We start from the raw sequence: 18,085 nt of genomic DNA on the forward strand, positions 1-18,085 counted from the left end.
TGGAATTCTGTAGCCCTGAAAAATACGGAGGCTAAATCATTTGGAATATTTAAAAAGGAAGTACATAATTCATTGAAAGATCAGGGAATTCAGAGTTATGGGGAACTGGCACAGAAGAGGAGTTAAGGCCTAGGGTAGGTCAGCCATGATCATATTGAATGGTGGGGCATTCTTGAGGGGCCAGGTGGCCTACTCCTATTATTTCCTTATATTCTTGCAGAGATTATTTTCCTCAACAACACTGAGCTACTTGGTTCTGTGGAAATTGGCTGTACTGTGCAAAGTACAGCTTGGCTGGGCCTTGTTGAGGAACATAGTGGAGTGGAATGATGTACAAAGCAGCCTTGCAACTTGCCAAATAAAAATTGGGACCTAAATTTAATAGATGAGAATTGTCTATTTAATGAAGGGGCAAATGCTTCTTCATAGCTTCATCACTTTATTAATGATGCCTGATTGGAACGCACAGAAAATGCCAGTTTATGAAAGGTGGCACAATGTTTCTCAGGAGATGAACAGAAATGCGGTGAAGTACTTGGATCTGGCAAAAGCAATTGAGCTCATACTGTGACTATCTGGTAGCACAGTCCTGGATGAACAAGTATTTTCAATAATGAACACAAAAGTCATGTCCCATTGATTAAACAGTGAACGCTATTTTGTTTTTATGGGCAAGTTTTGACTTTGATTGCATATCCTTCTTTGATAAACCGATGAAACACAAGCAGACATTAAAAAAAAACACTATTTCAAAGGAAAAATAAAATCCACTGGAAGCACTGAACAATGACAGCAAAATGACGAAAGGGTGGGCCTTTATGTATTGCCATATTTAACATTACTTACTATTAACATTGTAATGTGCTGTCATAATTAGAAGAGTTTTTTGGTACTTTGATGTTGGATGGAAGATTGTGTTACATTTCTGTGTTTTCAACAGATTTACTATGAAGACTGGGATGGGTTGGTTGGTTCTCCTTCCTGGTTTTCAAAAATGGTCACCTTACTTGGAGCAGGTTCATTCTTTCATTTAAAGTTATTTGTTACTTTGACCTCAGAAGCACTAAAAATTCAAGATTCTTTGACTGATATTGATATCTTTTTATAGAAGTGAACCTCACCATATTTGAGAAGGACATACTCCGCTGTAACAATTTGGTTTCCTTGGAAAACATCTTTAGTGTTGAATCTGTATTGCAAATTAAAAATACAACAATAATTAAATGGAATCAGAAGCTCTTTAGACATTGTAAAATGCACATGCATTGTGAAAGCAAAATATTATGCATCAGCTCACAAACACATAATTTAGTATATTTTTTTAAAAACATCTTTTACTATTCCCAGAAGTATCATCAGTTGCTCAACTGCAAATCATTGCAGATGTAGAATCAACGAATCATACATCACAGAAACGGGCTCTTTCAGTCAACTCATCTATGTCGACTGTGATGCCCATCTATGCTAATCCCACTTGCCCCCATTAGGCCCATATCCCTCCAAACCTTTCCTCTCCAAGTACCTGTCCAAATGACTTTTATATGTTGCAATTATATCTGCCTCCACCACCTCCTATAACAATTCATTCCAGATATTCATTACCTTCTGTGTGGAAAATTTACAGCTCAGATCTCCTTTAAACTTTTCCCTCTCATCTTAAACCAGCGCCATCTAGTTCGAGACTCTCCTTTCCTGGGAAAAAGATTCTGACTATCCTATCTCTGCCCTTCATAATTTTAAAAACCTCTAGGTTATCCCCTCAGTTTCCTATGCTTCAGTGAGAATAAACCCAACCTATTCAATCTCTCCTTATAACGACAGCTCTCCATTCCAGGCAAAATCCTGGCAAATCTCTTCTGTACTCTCTCTACTGCTAACATATCCTTTCTGTAGTGTGGCAACCAGAAATGTACACAATATTCTAAATGTAATCTAACCGATGTTTTGTATAGTTGCAACATGACACCCCAAGGCTACCGTTCACCCAACATAATTTTGCAGGAAATATACTTTGGGCTGTATCTTGCTCAATCCAGCCTATCGCTCTGCTCACAACCTCCCCCACCACTCGTCTCACATGGTCATATTTACCTTCTGTAGGTCTGACTGCCCAAGGCCTGGATGACAATGTTGTTTAATAAAGGCCACAAGTGGAAACTAGGTTTCTGACAGCTCCCAAGGTCTAGTTATCAACTGCAATTCACTACACTTTATTAGACAATATTGGCATATAGAACTTTTGACAGCCTTTTGAGAGCTTGCTGTTGTCAAAGGCCTTTATAACATTTTTATATTTCCCTGACAGCTAAATTAAAACATAAAAGATAAGACAAGTATAAACAAACTACTCAGCTTGTCTTTAAATCAAGATTAGCTACTTATGTCCATTGCGGCTGGTCAAAAACCAAGGGGTCAACTGTGTTTTGTCACTGGACTCAATATGCCAGCATCAAATGCCCAGATCATTTGACTTCCACATTCCAGCCAGAAGTAAATGTGTTTCTGATCATTTACGTCAAATCTAGCTTGGATCCTAGCACCAAGCTGAAAACAAAACAGCTAGTCGTAATTGAACACATTTCATGAGTTAAATAAATTACCTTGTGAAGTTGTGAAGACTGAAGTTCCATTGCCAGCAACAGTGATTCCAGTTACTGCTCTAATTGTGAAAAGGAACACAAGATAAAGTCTAAATGCAATCAGAAGACACAACAGTAAGAGTTAAGGCTCCAGAGGAGCAGTGAAGGCTAGTGGGGATATTATAACTTTCTGGGATAAAAAATAGGCCTTAGTGAATTGGTAGATACAAGAGACTGTAGATGCTGAAATCTGGAGAAACAAACAATCTGCTGGAGAAACTCTGTGTCGAGCAACATCTATTGGGGGAGAAGAATTGCTGACGTATCAGGTCGAAACCCTGCATCGGGAATTGGTAGCCCTTTTTCAACAACATCTATTTGTTTATTTCATAATAGAAATCATAAGCAATGGAATTAATTTAATGTGATAAAATAACTCAATTTAAAAATAGGCCAACAATTTACTATCATGCATGCTTAAATGAGCAATAAAAGTTACAATCATCCATACAGATTCATTACATTCCTTAAAAAGGAAGGAGGTGGCATTCTGGAAAGTAAGGTGAATACATAAAGGCAAGCGTAGTATAATCTTAAAGAAAAATTTAGATTTCTAGAATCCCGCATGGGAAGTTGGAAGGCACTTTTTAAACTACCAAAATGATTAATTTTCTGTTTTTCCTCCCCAGGGGGATAAGTACACGTGGATGATGTGTCAAAAGATAGAAACGAACATGCATAAAAGCCTACGTGGCCTTTTCTCTTCCTGGATACATAAATAATCACCCTACAATCCAGCAATAATAAATATATTTACAACACCACATTTATCAATAAGACAGCCTCACACTGATAATTACCAATAATGAGGAATGAATTCATACAACTTACTCTTTGTGAATCTTTTGCTGGTACACTATACACAATTTACTGATGTTACTCCATGCTAGTTTTTGACTTTCCTCTGTTAGATCTTCAAATGAATCTTCACAGGGAGAAACTGCATACAAAAGATTGACTACTGTGATACAGCATCCAAAGAGAAAGCACAGTGTTCTTCTTTTATCTTGATATTTAAGTACTGTATAACCTGAATTAAAAAAAACTTAGAGGAATAGTGCCTAAAATCCCATTTTTGATCCTACTTTAAATTCCAACTTCAATATAATGAATACATCAAATTTTAAAAGTCCTTTGATCAAACATATTCGAATGTCTGTTTGGAATAAGATGGCTTGATTCAATTATTAACTGCAGTGAATATTAATTATTACTAAAATAAATAGAGTTACATGGGTACAACCATTTTCATAATTATAACTTGGCATAGCACAATCAAGTTAGATGGGAAACCTGCATCAAATTGAAGATTTCACAGCAAAGGAGGCTGCAAACTAATTTTTTTTTTGGTTAGGTCCTATTACAGCAGTCCAAAATTAATCCCACTGCTCTGTTCTTTTCCAACTTATATAAATGTAAGCATATTAAAAGATATCATTCTTAACGGTAAAACCTGTCAAATTTAAAAGTTTTTTTAATAATATTATAATGTATCAGAATGACTACGAAATGTTTCTTCAACATCAGATTACAGCTCCTTTTCCTTTTTAAAAACTCACTGTACTTAACACAATTTGCAACATTAAATCAATACTTCAATATAAGGCATATCAATGCTGAGGAGGTCACATTGCAGGGATATCACTTGGGTGGTGATTAGAGGTGCTTCAATGACTTAGGTAGTGTTAGAAGAGGAGAAACAACAGGCATCTCTGCATATTAGTAAAGTTAATGGAAATATTTAACCAAGTACTGGGCCTCATTGCTTTAGAAACAAATGAAAAACAGAAGTTAAATTTTTTAAGGGTGCTGGTTTAGACACACTCTTACAGAATCGTTCAAGGCTCTGGTCTCCATATTATAAATAAAATTTGAGACACAGAAGGTGCAAACAAAAAAAAGTATACATCTCCAAGACTAGACTCTAACAGGAAAGATTGAACAAACGTTTTTTTTCCTCCAGAAAAGAGAAAAATAAGCTGTGACTTTGATGATTATGAGACAGTTTGATAGGATAGATCGCTAGAAGATGTTTCCACTTGTAAGTGGAGGGAGGAAAGTGTGGAGAATCAAAACTGGGGTTATGAAGAAGTAATAAATCTCGACTCGATGTCCCCCTCTGCAACTGAATTCATGACCTCCTGACCAATAGATTGCAATCAAAAAGGATAAGCAGCAACAACTCCTCCATGATTATCTTTTGCTGATGACCCCAATGTTGTTGGCAGAATCACAGATGATGATGAGGTGGCCTACAGGTGTGTGATAGGTCAGCTGGTTGAATGGTGTTGTGACAACAACCTTGCGCTCAACGTCAGCAAGGCCAAGGAACTCGGACTCTAGGAAGGGGAAGTCAGGCAAACACACACTAGTTCTCATTAAAGGGTTTGCAGTGGAAAGGGTGAATAGCTTCAAGTTCCTGGGTGTCAACATCTTGGAGGACCTATCCTGGGCCCAGCACATAGATGCAACCATGAAGAAGGTGTGCTAGTTTAAGGGGATTTGGCACCTCATCGAAGAATGACAAACTTCTACTGATGTGCAGGCATTCTGATTGGTTGCATCATGGCCTGTAATGGAAGCTCCAAAGTACAGGAAGGCAAGAGGCTACAGAGAGTGGTGGACTCAGCTAGTTCCATCATGGGTATAGCTCTCCCAACCATTAAGGACATCTACAAGGGTCAATGTTTCAGGAAGGCAGCATCCATCATTGGGGACCCCCCACCACACGGGTCATGCCTTCTTCCCGATGCTGTTGGTACAGGAGCCTGAAGACCCACACCTCAAGATTCAACAACAGCTTCTTCCCCACTGCCAACAGGTTTTTGAAGCAATATGAAAAACCTTAACATTACCTCGGACTAAATTTTTTTTCTCTCTCTCAATCTTGCACTAGTGTTGCTATGTTTATTTTGCAAGTTATAAACTTAAATTTACGTAAATTACATACATTATCTTATGTTTGTCCTCCTCTTGTACTGTACGGTGCTGCTGTTGCAAAGAACTGTGTTTGTATGCCTATGACAATAAACTTGAACTTGATTCCTCAGCACCGGTGCCCCACAAGGCTGCGTCCTTGGCCCCTTACTATACTCCCCATACACTCACGATCGTGTGGTCAAATTCTGCTCTAACTCCCTTTACAAGTTTGCACATGACATCACCATAATGGGCCAGATCTCAAGCAATGACAAGACAGAGCACAGGAAGGAGATGGAGAATCTCTTGGCATGGTGAAATGGTGTCAAGTCAACAACCCCCTCCCTCAACGTCAGCAAACCAAATAGCTAGTCATTGACCTCAGGAAGTGAAGCGGAGTATATACCCCTGTACGTATCAATGGTGCTGACGAGGAAATGGTTGAGAGCTTCAAGTTCCTAGATGTAAATATCACCAACAAGTTGTCCTGCCCCAGCCACATGGACACTATGGCCAAGAAAGCACACCAGCATCTCTAAATCATCAGAAGGCTAAGGAAATGTGGCATATCCCCAATGATTCTCACCAATTTTTACAGATGCACCACAGCTTGGAATGGCAACTGCTTGCCCAAGACCGCAATTAATTGCAGAGAATTTTAAACGCAGCCCATCACAAAAACCAGCCTCCCCTCCATGGACTCTGTCTACATTTACCGCTGTCTCAGGAAAGCAGCGAACATAATCAAGCACCCCTCCCAACCCAGTCATTCTCTCTTCTCATCAGGCAAAAGATACAAAAGCAGCAGAATATCTACCACCAGGCTCAAGGACAGCTACTATCCCACTGTTACAAGACTCATGAATGGACCTCTTATATGCTAAAGATGAACTCTTGATCTACCTCATCATGGCCCTTGCACTTTGCCTACCAGCACTGTACTTTCTCTGTTACAGTAACACTATATTCTGCATAGTTTTTTTTCCCTTTTGTACTACCTCGATCCACATGATCCATCTAGATGGCATGTAAACAAAAGTGTTTCACTGTATCTTGACAATAATAAATCAATTAACAATTACCAATAAAAAGAAATCTGGATAAACTTCCTTTACACAGAAGGTAGCTAGAATGTAGAACGTTTTCCTCTCTCCCACTAGAAATAGTTGAAGTGACTATCATAACTACATTGAGGGAAATGCATGATGGAGATAGGAATGAAGGACTTGATTGTAGGGTCAATTGAAGTGAATTATAGAGGATTGATCTGGTGCATAAATGCTGAATAGACTAGCCGGCCAAATGGTTTGTTTCTGCCTGTACACTGGTAGTAAACAACGCCTTTTCTATCTTACTGGTGGTACACAACATCCCATGCCATCTTATTTATGATAAACATTACCAGCTGATTTACATGCACCTTAAGCTTGAAGCAAATGTATTACATAAAATATTATCATGTCATAATAACTCGGTGATCCACACATCTGTGCTGTTATTATGGATGTGGAGTAAATACATGCACAGCTCATTTGTCTCACAACTTTACCTGGAGAGAACTCTGTCATGGAAGTACCACGGCTGAATCCCCTGGAAAGATTCTGAAACTTTGGCATTATTCTTTGAGGATGTGGACTGATGAATAACTGTTTTGGAGTCTGCCCAAACTCTAGGATCTGGGTTAGCATTCCTATCTTCTGATTTGGGTCCTCAATGCTGAAGACAAGAGATTGTAACACAAGTAGTTAATTGATCCCAGTGATGCATTGTGACTTAAATGAAAGTTAGATGGGCTCAAAAACAGCTCATTTGTGGTACTATACATTTTAAATTATATCCTTCATCCTGATGTTTTAACTGATAAATGAAATAAAGCAGGCTTCATTTTCATTACCTGTCCCAATCAACTCCTCCTTCGTAAGTCAAAGGATGAAACACTGCAACAAAGTGAAATTATCGTCAGTTTTTTCTGGACATTCAATCTTCCAATTTTCTTTCTAAACTTGATGGCAATTAACTTAAAAACTCAAATAAATAAATCAAACACAGAGTTTCTCTTTTATGTTCAGATTCATCAGCTGGATTCCAGCATCAACCACTAAGACCCCAGTTCTCATTAGATCTAATAAAAAATTGATGAAGAATGATTAGCCAATTTTCACTGTAGTCTCATCTTTCCTTGTAGCTGGCATCATACTTCAATGGTCTCTGCCAACCAGAAAACTCCATTAAGTTCTTTGGCTTTACATGTCCTATTCATTTTTCAAAATACTTCTAAAAGCTCTGAATATTTTTATCTCCCTCTTTACCCCAACTACAGGATTTTTCCTTTTCCTCACCTGCCCATCTTTTCATTTATTTTCTGTTTTTCCTTCCAGATGTTTAGTTCTCAGAATTTTAATTTACATCTGGATTAACATAGAAATTTAAGCTGTTTTCACATGACTGGAATCAGGGTTTTGCTTCCATGGCAGTAAATTTAAGCATAGGAAGAGTTTCAAGGGATTCAATTTTTACAATAACAGTTAACAAAGAAACAATTCAAGTACAGTACAACTAAAAGGAATTGACAGGGAACAAGACAAGACAATGTGTTTCTCACGAACATTAAGTTCAGTTGTCAGCTCTTTGTATGAATACAGTGACAATTCTGAAGACATATTAAACCTACTTAAAAAGGATGGGACTTTTTTTGCCAATGAATGCCAAAAATAGTATCCAACCTGGTTTGTGTCTAATTTATAGTCAGACATAAACCAGTCCCGATGAATGGCCTTGGCCAGAAACATCGACTGTTCATTTCCTTCCATAGATGCTGCCTGACCTGCTGAGTTCCTCCACCATTTTGTAAACACAAGCCAGTTTGGATGCTAATTTTGGCATTCAGAACAGATGAAAATATGCAAAATTTAATTAATTTAATGCATGTGAAAATGACCTGGGATAAAAGAATTAAACAATTCATCATGGATGGCGAGGTCCGAGATTACTGAGCTATTTATGATTTAGAATCATTTTAAATGAAAACGAACATCCACAGCAGCATCAGTCTGTTGGTCAATACTGATGTCCAAAAATATCCATTAAAACCAAAAGGAAATAACTATGCAGGTTTAAAAAGACCAACATTTATCATATGCTTCTGTAAAACTGTCAATAAAACTAAGGACCAAAAGACAAATGCATGGGTTGCAAGTAAAAATTTAAATTGGAATACTATTCCCAAACTTATTGAACACTGAACATGTTTTTGAATTTCCATTTAAAAGGCAACTGATACTAACCATGATTAAGAATACATTTTGAAAGAAAAAGACAAACAATCCACATTGAAGATCCTCTAATAGCTATGATTAAATTTATCAAGAATTAATAATTTGCCTAATTCACTTGGGCTAATAGTACACATATTTTGTTCAATAACTGCTGGAGCACAAAAGAGTTCATTTTATTGCAGTGAGTGAATTAAAATGATATAGATTTTAGCTTGATCCCTAGATAAAGCTACATTACCAAATATAAAATCATTTTTTTGATTTGTAAAGAACAAAGGTTCATTGACAGGGGTGGTCTTTCTCACTGAGGACAGAAATATCTGATGGGACCCCAAGTTGTAATTAATTTGTAAGAAAAATAGGCCTCCATTAGGTTTTCCTGAAACGTGTACAAAAATTTAGAGATTAGTTCTAGGTAAATTTATTTATTTTTGAATATATCAAAGTTTGCAAGTATTTTGATCACAGGAAAACACTACTGCAAATGATGGGATCAACAGGGGTCCTTCTGTAGAACTCCCATATGTCAATGTTTCCTTTTCATTTGGGCTGTTCACTCTCCTCCCAAACTTCTGAAGTATCCCTTCATTTCTATTCTTTCCTTTTGTACTTACCATAATTTTAAAAACAGGTACTATTTATACAATGCTAGAAAAATATACCATTGTAGGCCGCAATGGCTTCACTTCCCCTTTGCTTGTAGCCAAATATTAGATCGATCCACTCGTGTAGATGTTCAGAAACATATTGGCTCTCTAATGCTTCCCTGTTCTTCTGCAGAAAATCATCAGGACCTAGAAGACACAATAGCGTAGCAGTTAGCACGACGCTATTACAGCGCCAGCGATTGGGGTTCCATTCCCGTCGCTGTCTGTAAGGAGTTTGTACATTCTCTTGTGTCTGTGTGGGTTTCCTCTGGGTGCTCCGGTTTCCTCCCACATTGCAAAGACATACGGGTAGGTTAATTTGGGTTTAAAATGGGCAGCGCGGACTTGTTGGGCCGGAAGGGCCTGTTACCACACTGTAACTAAAATTTAAATTTAAATTTAACTTAATTAACCACATTAATTCTGTAATGCAAATTGTATTTTTTTAAATGTAGAGCAACAGAATAGCAGCATTCAAATTCTATGCATATGCACAGCCTGACATTAACATTGCTTATCTGCTGGTTCAATATGATCAGGAACTAAGCATTTATTAATAGAGTTCAGTTGGCTGGAGTCAGCTACCAGGCTTAGATCAGTAGCTTTATTGTAAATGCATCAATAGGTATCACAATAGTCCAGCTGGTATCGCTGTTGCCTCAAAGGTTCATCAGTTCAGGTTCAATACTGACCTCTGGTGCTGTCTGTGTGAAGTTTTTGAATGTTCTCCCTCTAGGCTAGGCCAGGTAGTTTTCCCTCAGTTGCTCCAATTTCCTCACATATCCCAAAGGTGTGCTGGTTGGTGAGATGATTGCTATAAATTATGGTTTGTGTGGGTAGGTGGGTGGCGGGAAAATCAAGATGGAGTTGAAAGGCGTGCGAGTGAGAGAAGGTTATATGGAAACAAGTGGGAAAATGGGGATTATGGCATTGCTTTGAGAGACAGCATTGACTCAATGGGCCATAGGGCCTGGCCACTACGTCATCAGGAAATGAGAGAAAATATGCATGAAACAGTGCATTATTGCCATGAGAATACCAGTTGTGGAAGATACTGAACAAGCCACCTGAGCAAATCAATTGAACAGTAATAGAGAAAAAAAGTATTTTATTAACAAAAGTTGTATTGGATGCTGATTCATCTCATGTTAATGTTGTACCTCACTTCCAACAAAAAACTCTTGGGAGTGGAGCTAATCTTCAAAACTAAAGGGAAATTGTTCAAGCAGACTACTCTCCAGGTTCAAGATCACCCTAACCTCAGTAGTCAGTTGAGATGCAGACAATGCTTGCATTAGCACACATTTGGAGCCCGAGCTCCTGGACACTCTCAACTCATTCACCGAAGCATACGAGATAATGGGCCTTCCAGTCAACATCAGCAAGACCAACCTCCTTTACTAACCTGCCCCTGTTGAGGCACGCTGTTCTACAACAATAAAGGTTCACGGAGACCCTGAAAAATGTGGAACACTTTTGATATCTCTGGAGAATCACTTGGTGAAGGCAGACAACAATGATAAATTCACCATCACCTTCACTGTGCCACCGCAGCCTTTGTTTTATTGAGGATAAGGGTATTTGAAGATCAAGACTTCAAACTTGGCACAAAACTCATGGCAGTAATTACTGCTCTCATATATTCTTTGAGACCTTATAAGCAGGCATCTCCAAGCACTGGAAAAATACCAAAGCTGTCCTTGCAAAATCCTCCAAATTCGTTGGAAGGATAAGTAAACCGAAGTCAGTGTCCTCGCCTAGACCAATGTTCCTAGCAGAAAGTCCCCAGTTAGAATAAGCCAGATACGCTGGGCTGGCCACATCGTTCATAAGGCCGCACTGGGCTCCTGAAACTGAGGCACAATTCTAGGCTACCTCAGAACCCACTAAAATGGAGTGCGAGCATATCATTCTCAATCCTGTGGGTCTGCCACTCATTCCAAGAAAATCTTTATCCCTTTCTCTATAAGGGATGGATTCTTTAGCTCTATAATTTTCCAAGATCTCAGTGCTCCTCTAGTCTAGAATCCTGAGCACCCTTCACTTTATAAGCATGCCCCATGTTGGGACTTCCACTTGCTTAAGCTCTAAACTCTTGAATTCCCTCCCTGAACTCAAATCCCTTTCCTAAACCCAAACCTTTCTGTCCTCTTTTCAGATGTTCCTTGAAACCCTTCTCTTTGGTCAAGCTTTATGGGGGGCTCAATGTCAAATTTAGTTTGCTTACCCTTTTATTGTGCATGAGGGATCATTTTACTATGTTAAAGGTGTTAAATAATGCAAATTCTAGCTGTTATGAGTATGAATAAAAAAAAATGCATTGAAATACACATGAAGCCCGATGTCTGGAATAGCACAAATAACTTGATCGAACAGGTTTGATTACCTGATGCCCATGGTGGAAGTTCCACAGAGTCTACTGTCTTCCCTCCTTGCCTCTTTCCGAGATCTAACTTCAAACTGTTCACAATGAAGCTGGAATTCGTGCCATAAAACTCTGGTATCAACTGATAAGTGAAAAGTGAAATAATGATTTGTAAACTAGTTGGCAATTCAAATACTTTATACTCTGGATAACACAGACAAGTATATGAGAGTTCATCTGTTACCTCTTTGAAGTCCGTGGCTCCTTCTAAACAATTTTTCCATGTCTCTGCAAAACTGAATATAGCACAGGCATTTATTGAAAAGCACATACATCAGTTCACTCAAAACTTTTATAAATGACAAATCAGATTGCTTGAAGTATTAAAACAAACCTGTTGAACATTCTATCAGCATTGTCAAACTTTCCATTTTGTAAACACAACATGTACTCAGGGGCTGAAAAAGACACAATAAGTTGCCTCTTTAAAAAAATCTTTGTAAATAATATTTAGAAATGTAAAATGCTGCTATGTTCCAGCAGATCTGACTGTATCTCTAAAGAGTACACGCCAGATAATATTTTGTGCTGGCTGTGCTATTTTTGCTTTCTCAGTTTCAATTTCAAGCTTACAGAATCTGCAGCCTTTTAAATATTTAAATTGTCAATTAATTTATCTTAATCATTGATGTACACTTGAACAGTTCCGAGAAATTACGAAGAGAAAATGCTTTACAAAATGTAGCTAATTTGCAGCAGCCGTTAAAATAACATGAAAGGGAGCCTGACTCACTAGAGAAATATTTAGTGAAACTGTATACTCCTACTGATTAATACCTACTTATTTTAGTGGATGAAAAATAGTGCAGTGGGGGAAACATATGTAAATAAAAACTTATGACAACAAGGCTCCAGTCCAGGAAAGAGCAGTTCTAAATGCTTATTTCTTTAAAATTCACTGGATGCAGACATTATTGGTAAGACCAGCATTTACTGTCCATCCACAATTGCCTTTGAGTCATATTATTGAACAGAGGCAGTCATCATAGTAATTACACTTCCACAATGCCATTGGGAGAGGGTTCCAGCATTTGGCTCAGTGACCTTGAAGGAATGACAATCAATTTCTTAGCAAGACCGGTGTGTGGCTTAAATGGGAATTTGCAGCTGGTGACATTCCCACATATCTGTCGCCTTTAACCTTTTGAGTGGAAATTATTACTAATGAATAACTACATATAAAATGAATGAAGAGAATGACAATATATCATTAAAAACTGTCTTAATATTTACTGTTCTCCTCTTGCTTTAATTTTCTGAATTGTACATCTTAGAGATTAAAAGGTAGGTTGCAGTGACATTTGGTCATCAAGAATTCAGTTTTCAAACAATTTCCATTTTAGTTCCTGTTTCGCCAGTAATGCCATTTCCACAGATTTTAGCGAATAGTAATAACTCTAAATTTGGATTTTCTTACTCAATATAAACTTTAATTAAAATGGTGACATGTTTACAAACTGCAAAACTAATCAGATATTAAATATCATAAAACACTGATTAGATCACCCCTTTGAGATAGCTTTCCAAATATCTGGAAACTTGATGTACAATTTGATTTTGTTTTCAAAATCACAGATGGTGTAAAACAGATAACATCATCACCAGATTTTACAATACGTGGACTTAACTCTTTATGCTTATATTAAAAAAATCACTGAGAATTCACTACCAATGAGGAAAAATGGTACCCTTACCAACTCTCACAAGGTAGAAGAGGACATAACCTGGGGAAGAATAGTGACTTCCATACATGAACTTTGGTTCGGGCATTTCTCGATAGCGACTCTAAAACAAAAGAGCAATTGTGAATCTATTTTTGTGTACTTATGCTTACTTAGCTTAATTCAGATAGGCAGGAGGAGGACACAAAATAAAAGACTATGATACTGAAAATCTGAAATAAAAACTGAAAATTCTGAAAGTACTAGTGAGATTATGCAGTATTCCTAGAGAGAAACAATGTCAATGTTTTAAGTCATCAACAGGGTGATGGGTTTTGTAAAATTATTATTCCTTACCATCATGCTGCTTGAATTTTTCTACTAATCGAAAGGAATAGTATTAATGCTAGGAAATGGAATGCTTTGCTTTTTGGAAACCAACTACCAGAGAGTGGCCAGGAACAGAAATTAGGCTGCCTTTATATATGCAAACTATACAGTATACCTTAGCCTGAATACTAAGCATAAAACCTCCCAATATGCAGCTTAATGACCTTTGAATGATTTGTAGTGACCTATGGATAATTTTGTACCATGATCTTACTTTTTAGGAACTGGACAGTGACTGTTCAAACTCATTTCAGACCACAACTCATTTTAGCTAGTTTCAGTTTATGATGCAATCTAACACTTGCCTCACTACACAACTTGCATTAATAGAGCACCTTTACCATCAGAAAACATGCCAAGGCATTTCTGAGGCATCAGTATATAAAACTAGAAGTGAAATCCTTTATGATGTTTTGCGAGGGATGACTTTGTTAAGATGCGAGTTTTGAGGATGATCTTGGAAGGATCAGAAGGATTTAAAGAATGGTTTAAGAATGGGATTCTTAACAATTGCAGATTACAGTTACCAGTTGTGGTGTGAAAGAGGTCGGGAATTCATACGAGGCAAGAGATGGAGAAATGCAAAGTTCTCAATGGATGCAAGGCTGAAGAAAGTTATAGAGCTAAGATGGGAGGAAACAAGGCTGAAAAAGGACTTATACAAGAGGATAAAAATGTTACATACGAAGCAATCGGACGCAGAATGGAGGCAAGTCAGCAAAAAGAAAGTGGGTAGACAGGAGTTGGCTTTCAACAACAGAATTTGGGATAAGCTGAACTTTTATAGAGGCTGGAAGATGAGGGGAAATCAGCACAGAGAGCAGTTTAAAAGCTGGCTATAGGGGTGACTGACATTTCATAATTTTCAATTAGTAGTTGGTAATTTTTAAATAAAGTTGCTATCAGCTTTAAGTTTCTTCTTCTGTTTGGGACTTTGCCATTCACAATATTTCTTTCATTTGCTGAATGGAATGGTCCGAGGCTCCGATCACTCTCTGTATTTAATGAAGAACTGTTTATCTTTAACACAAGGTTCACCATGCAAAGAAAAACCTGCATGGGAGCAGTTGAAGCACAATTACTTTATCATCTCTTTATTCAATGCTTCATGTTGCACAAGGTACACAAAAAGAAAGTGCCTAATATAAATGTTGAACCTGGCTGATGGTTCCCAGTCTGTCTCACCACAGACAGCAAGATCTGTTGCTGCCTAATGTTAGTTTTAATAATTTTAAAATAAACTGTACACAAACAAGTTGAATATGAATTAAGTTACTAAAGCAATAAACATTGTTCACTTATGTTCATCTCATGGTCCTGCTCTGAAGTCAGGAACATTAAAAGAGCAAAACACTGTACAGTCAATCATAAAGTGAGAGAGAAGAACAAAGGGAAGCATTTACGCAATAGACATTACCTCCAGTGTTAGGTTTTGGGCCATGCAACACATATAGATTATTCAAACTTAAAGCAAATTTGACAAATAAAGATTAAATGGAACCTCTGATGATTTGAAACCAGGAAAGGAATGAACAGATTAGCTGTGTGCGAAGAACTTCATACTTCTCCTGGGCTCACAGCAGGTGAACCACAAGCTGGCAATACAGTGTGCAGTTTAACTATTAATATTTTAAGTAATCTAAAAGAGTTGGAAAATGCCTCAAGATACAATGTGCACCTTACAGGTTTTAAAAGCTATTAACAGCTGGAAACCCAAATACTCTGCTGCATGCCATATAAGCAAAACAACATCTGGAATTATCAATGATTATTCAATTACTAAAAGAGAGTTACTTCAACCAAAGAAATATTAAAAGATTCATTCATAGAACAAATATGCTTCTCTATTTGAATACAACCCTTACCAACAATCGATCAAGTCGTTCCTTATTTAAGGCACCCACTGGTTTTCCAAGGTCACGAAAAGTTGTAGGATTTGAAAGATCTGTTCCAAAACAAAAGTTAGAGTTGTGCTATTACATCTGCTCAGGAGGAATGGGGAAAATGTACTCAATGTGGCCCTCATCCTGATGGCTACATCAAGCTATATACACCAAGGGGTTCTATGAGGTTTTACCTGTGCTCAGGGTTATAAAGTATGGGCCTGGTTATTTTATTGTTCTATTGAATTGAGCCACATCTTTCCACCTTTCTGTTGGAGAAGAGTTTGTACAGAAGGAACGTCTGACTACAAGCCAATCAGACAGTGGTCTGCAGAGAGTGTCATTGAGTCTCTGCAGAGAAAGGAGCAGGTGGATCCTGTTGGGGCAGGCTACCCAAGTCATTTGGCTGAATACCTTATTACTGGAACCTTCAAGCAAACACCTGCAACTTTCCTAGTTGGTGTTGACCTCTGTCAAATCCTTCTTGCATAGCTGGAATCTCAATGCCACCACGCAGTGCCCTCAAGGCACTGTGCTGGACTTAAGACCATCATCGATCATCTATTGAAATGTGCTTTCCAAAAAGGAATGCAGCACTCTTCGTATACGCTCATCCCCTGCAACTGCATAACAACGGACTACATCCCAGGAACAGACAAATATTTTTGTAAAGGATAGGCTGTGGTCTACCCTAAACCTTGGTTTCTCATTGCAAGGGGCTGTCCACAATGAAAACCTGCGGTATGACACAATAGAATATGACAATCTATGTGTTGTGGGACATGCAGAAGGAAGCCTGATGCCATTGCTACAAAGTCTCTATGGGGAAAGACCACAACTTGGGGCCTCCCAGCACTGCACCAGGGCTGAAACCCATGTAAAAACTCCTGGATTTATTGATCATATAACATATATGAAATAAAAATTGATCCCATGATATCATGTAAAAGTTGTAAATAAATGGAATGATACAGCTTCTGCTGCAAATGGTGACAGATGAAAATCCTAAATTATGTATTTATTTTATAAAGTATATTTACAGAAAAATTCTGAATATTTACACAAAACACCATTTCAAAGCCCATACCCATTTTCTTTAATGGTAATTGATATTTGTGTTACCTAATTCTGAAGAAGTATAATCAGCTATGATCCAAGGGAAAACAGGATATTGAGATAAATCATTACAGCTGCGGTCAGCCAGATTATTGAGGTGCAAGAGATACTGGTAATTTGAGAGATGTCCTCTTTGCCACTGTAGCATGTAGCTTTCAGCTGTTTGTTCAGTAATGTGATTTTCTGTAGAACAAAATGTTGATGGGAAACAGAACAGTTAGTTACGTGTCCAAAATATAACAAAAAATCCTTTTAAGGAGATTATTATTTTTTTACTCAACTAATTCTTTTACATTATATGTAATTTGGAGATTAAAATCAGTAAACCCATTATGCTTTTTTTCGTTAAATAAAATATTTATACATAATCTCAAAGTTCTTTTTTTCTCGTAGAATTTCAGTAATTTGAGTTTAGCTATTACCCATTCTACTCTTTAATTCTGTCAAGAGGAAGAGTGCTCCAAAATAAGAATTCCAAATGCTGGAAATCTGAAATAAAAATTCCAAATGTTGAAAATGCTCAGCAGGTCAGATAACACTATAAAGGGAGAAACAGAATTAGTGCTTCAGATCACTGATCTAAAATGTTAACTCTATTTCTTTTTCTACAGATTCACTTAACCAAGTGAGCATTTCCAGCATTTTGAGTTTTATTTCAGATTTCCAGCATAAGCAAATTTTTTTTCCATTTTCTGAGGAAAGGTATTCAGGTCTTCTTCCACTACAAGATGTCCCAAGATTAATTTTATGTATAAAGTCTTTATCACATTGCAACTCTGGGGGCAGAAGTAGGTGGGCAACGTGGAAGAGGCACTGAGCAGTAGGAAGACCAAATTAACAAAGGACGTCAATGTTGCAGAGACAGGTTTGAGAAGACTTTCAAAGGTGAATGATAAAGAGGTAACGAGGTGGAAGAGGTAAAAAAAAATCCCTGACTTTAGGGACTGATGGCTAAGTGTACCTGGAGGGGAGAATAAAGCAAATGCATTGGAAGTACTTGAGTGATGTGCAAAGTGGGTAATATCAATTCAACCATGTACTATATGTTTCTTCTAATTTTCAGTTCCATTGAATTTGGAAAGCAAAACTGGCAAATAATATTTGGTTTATGCAATCTAAATTACCCCACT

At 37.6% G+C, this 18,085-nt stretch overlaps 1 protein-coding gene across 2 annotated transcripts in view; it reads right to left on the reverse strand.

Annotated features, from left to right (window-relative positions):
* nsmaf (neutral sphingomyelinase (N-SMase) activation associated factor) overlaps positions 1-18,085 on the reverse strand; it is a 96,928-nt gene that overhangs the window by 26,803 nt on the left and 52,040 nt on the right. For both annotated transcript variants that reach the window (XM_052023748.1, XM_052023749.1), the window contains exons 13-24: positions 16,962-17,138; positions 15,822-15,901; positions 13,600-13,690; positions 12,240-12,303; positions 12,090-12,141; positions 11,867-11,987; positions 9,496-9,627; positions 7,453-7,495; positions 7,108-7,274; positions 3,471-3,579; positions 2,601-2,659; positions 1,122-1,189 (exon numbers count right to left, since the gene is read on the reverse strand). In XM_052023748.1, coding sequence (XP_051879708.1) covers positions 1,122-1,189; positions 2,601-2,659; positions 3,471-3,579; positions 7,108-7,274; positions 7,453-7,495; positions 9,496-9,627; positions 11,867-11,987; positions 12,090-12,141; positions 12,240-12,303; positions 13,600-13,690; positions 15,822-15,901; positions 16,962-17,138 — 1,163 coding nt within the window. The remainder of the gene's footprint in view (positions 1-1,121; positions 1,190-2,600; positions 2,660-3,470; positions 3,580-7,107; positions 7,275-7,452; positions 7,496-9,495; positions 9,628-11,866; positions 11,988-12,089; positions 12,142-12,239; positions 12,304-13,599; positions 13,691-15,821; positions 15,902-16,961; positions 17,139-18,085) is intronic.

This window comes from Pristis pectinata, chromosome 9, assembly GCF_009764475.1.
Source record: "Pristis pectinata isolate sPriPec2 chromosome 9, sPriPec2.1.pri, whole genome shotgun sequence".
In the NCBI taxonomy this organism is placed as follows: domain Eukaryota; kingdom Metazoa; phylum Chordata; class Chondrichthyes; order Rhinopristiformes; family Pristidae; genus Pristis; species Pristis pectinata.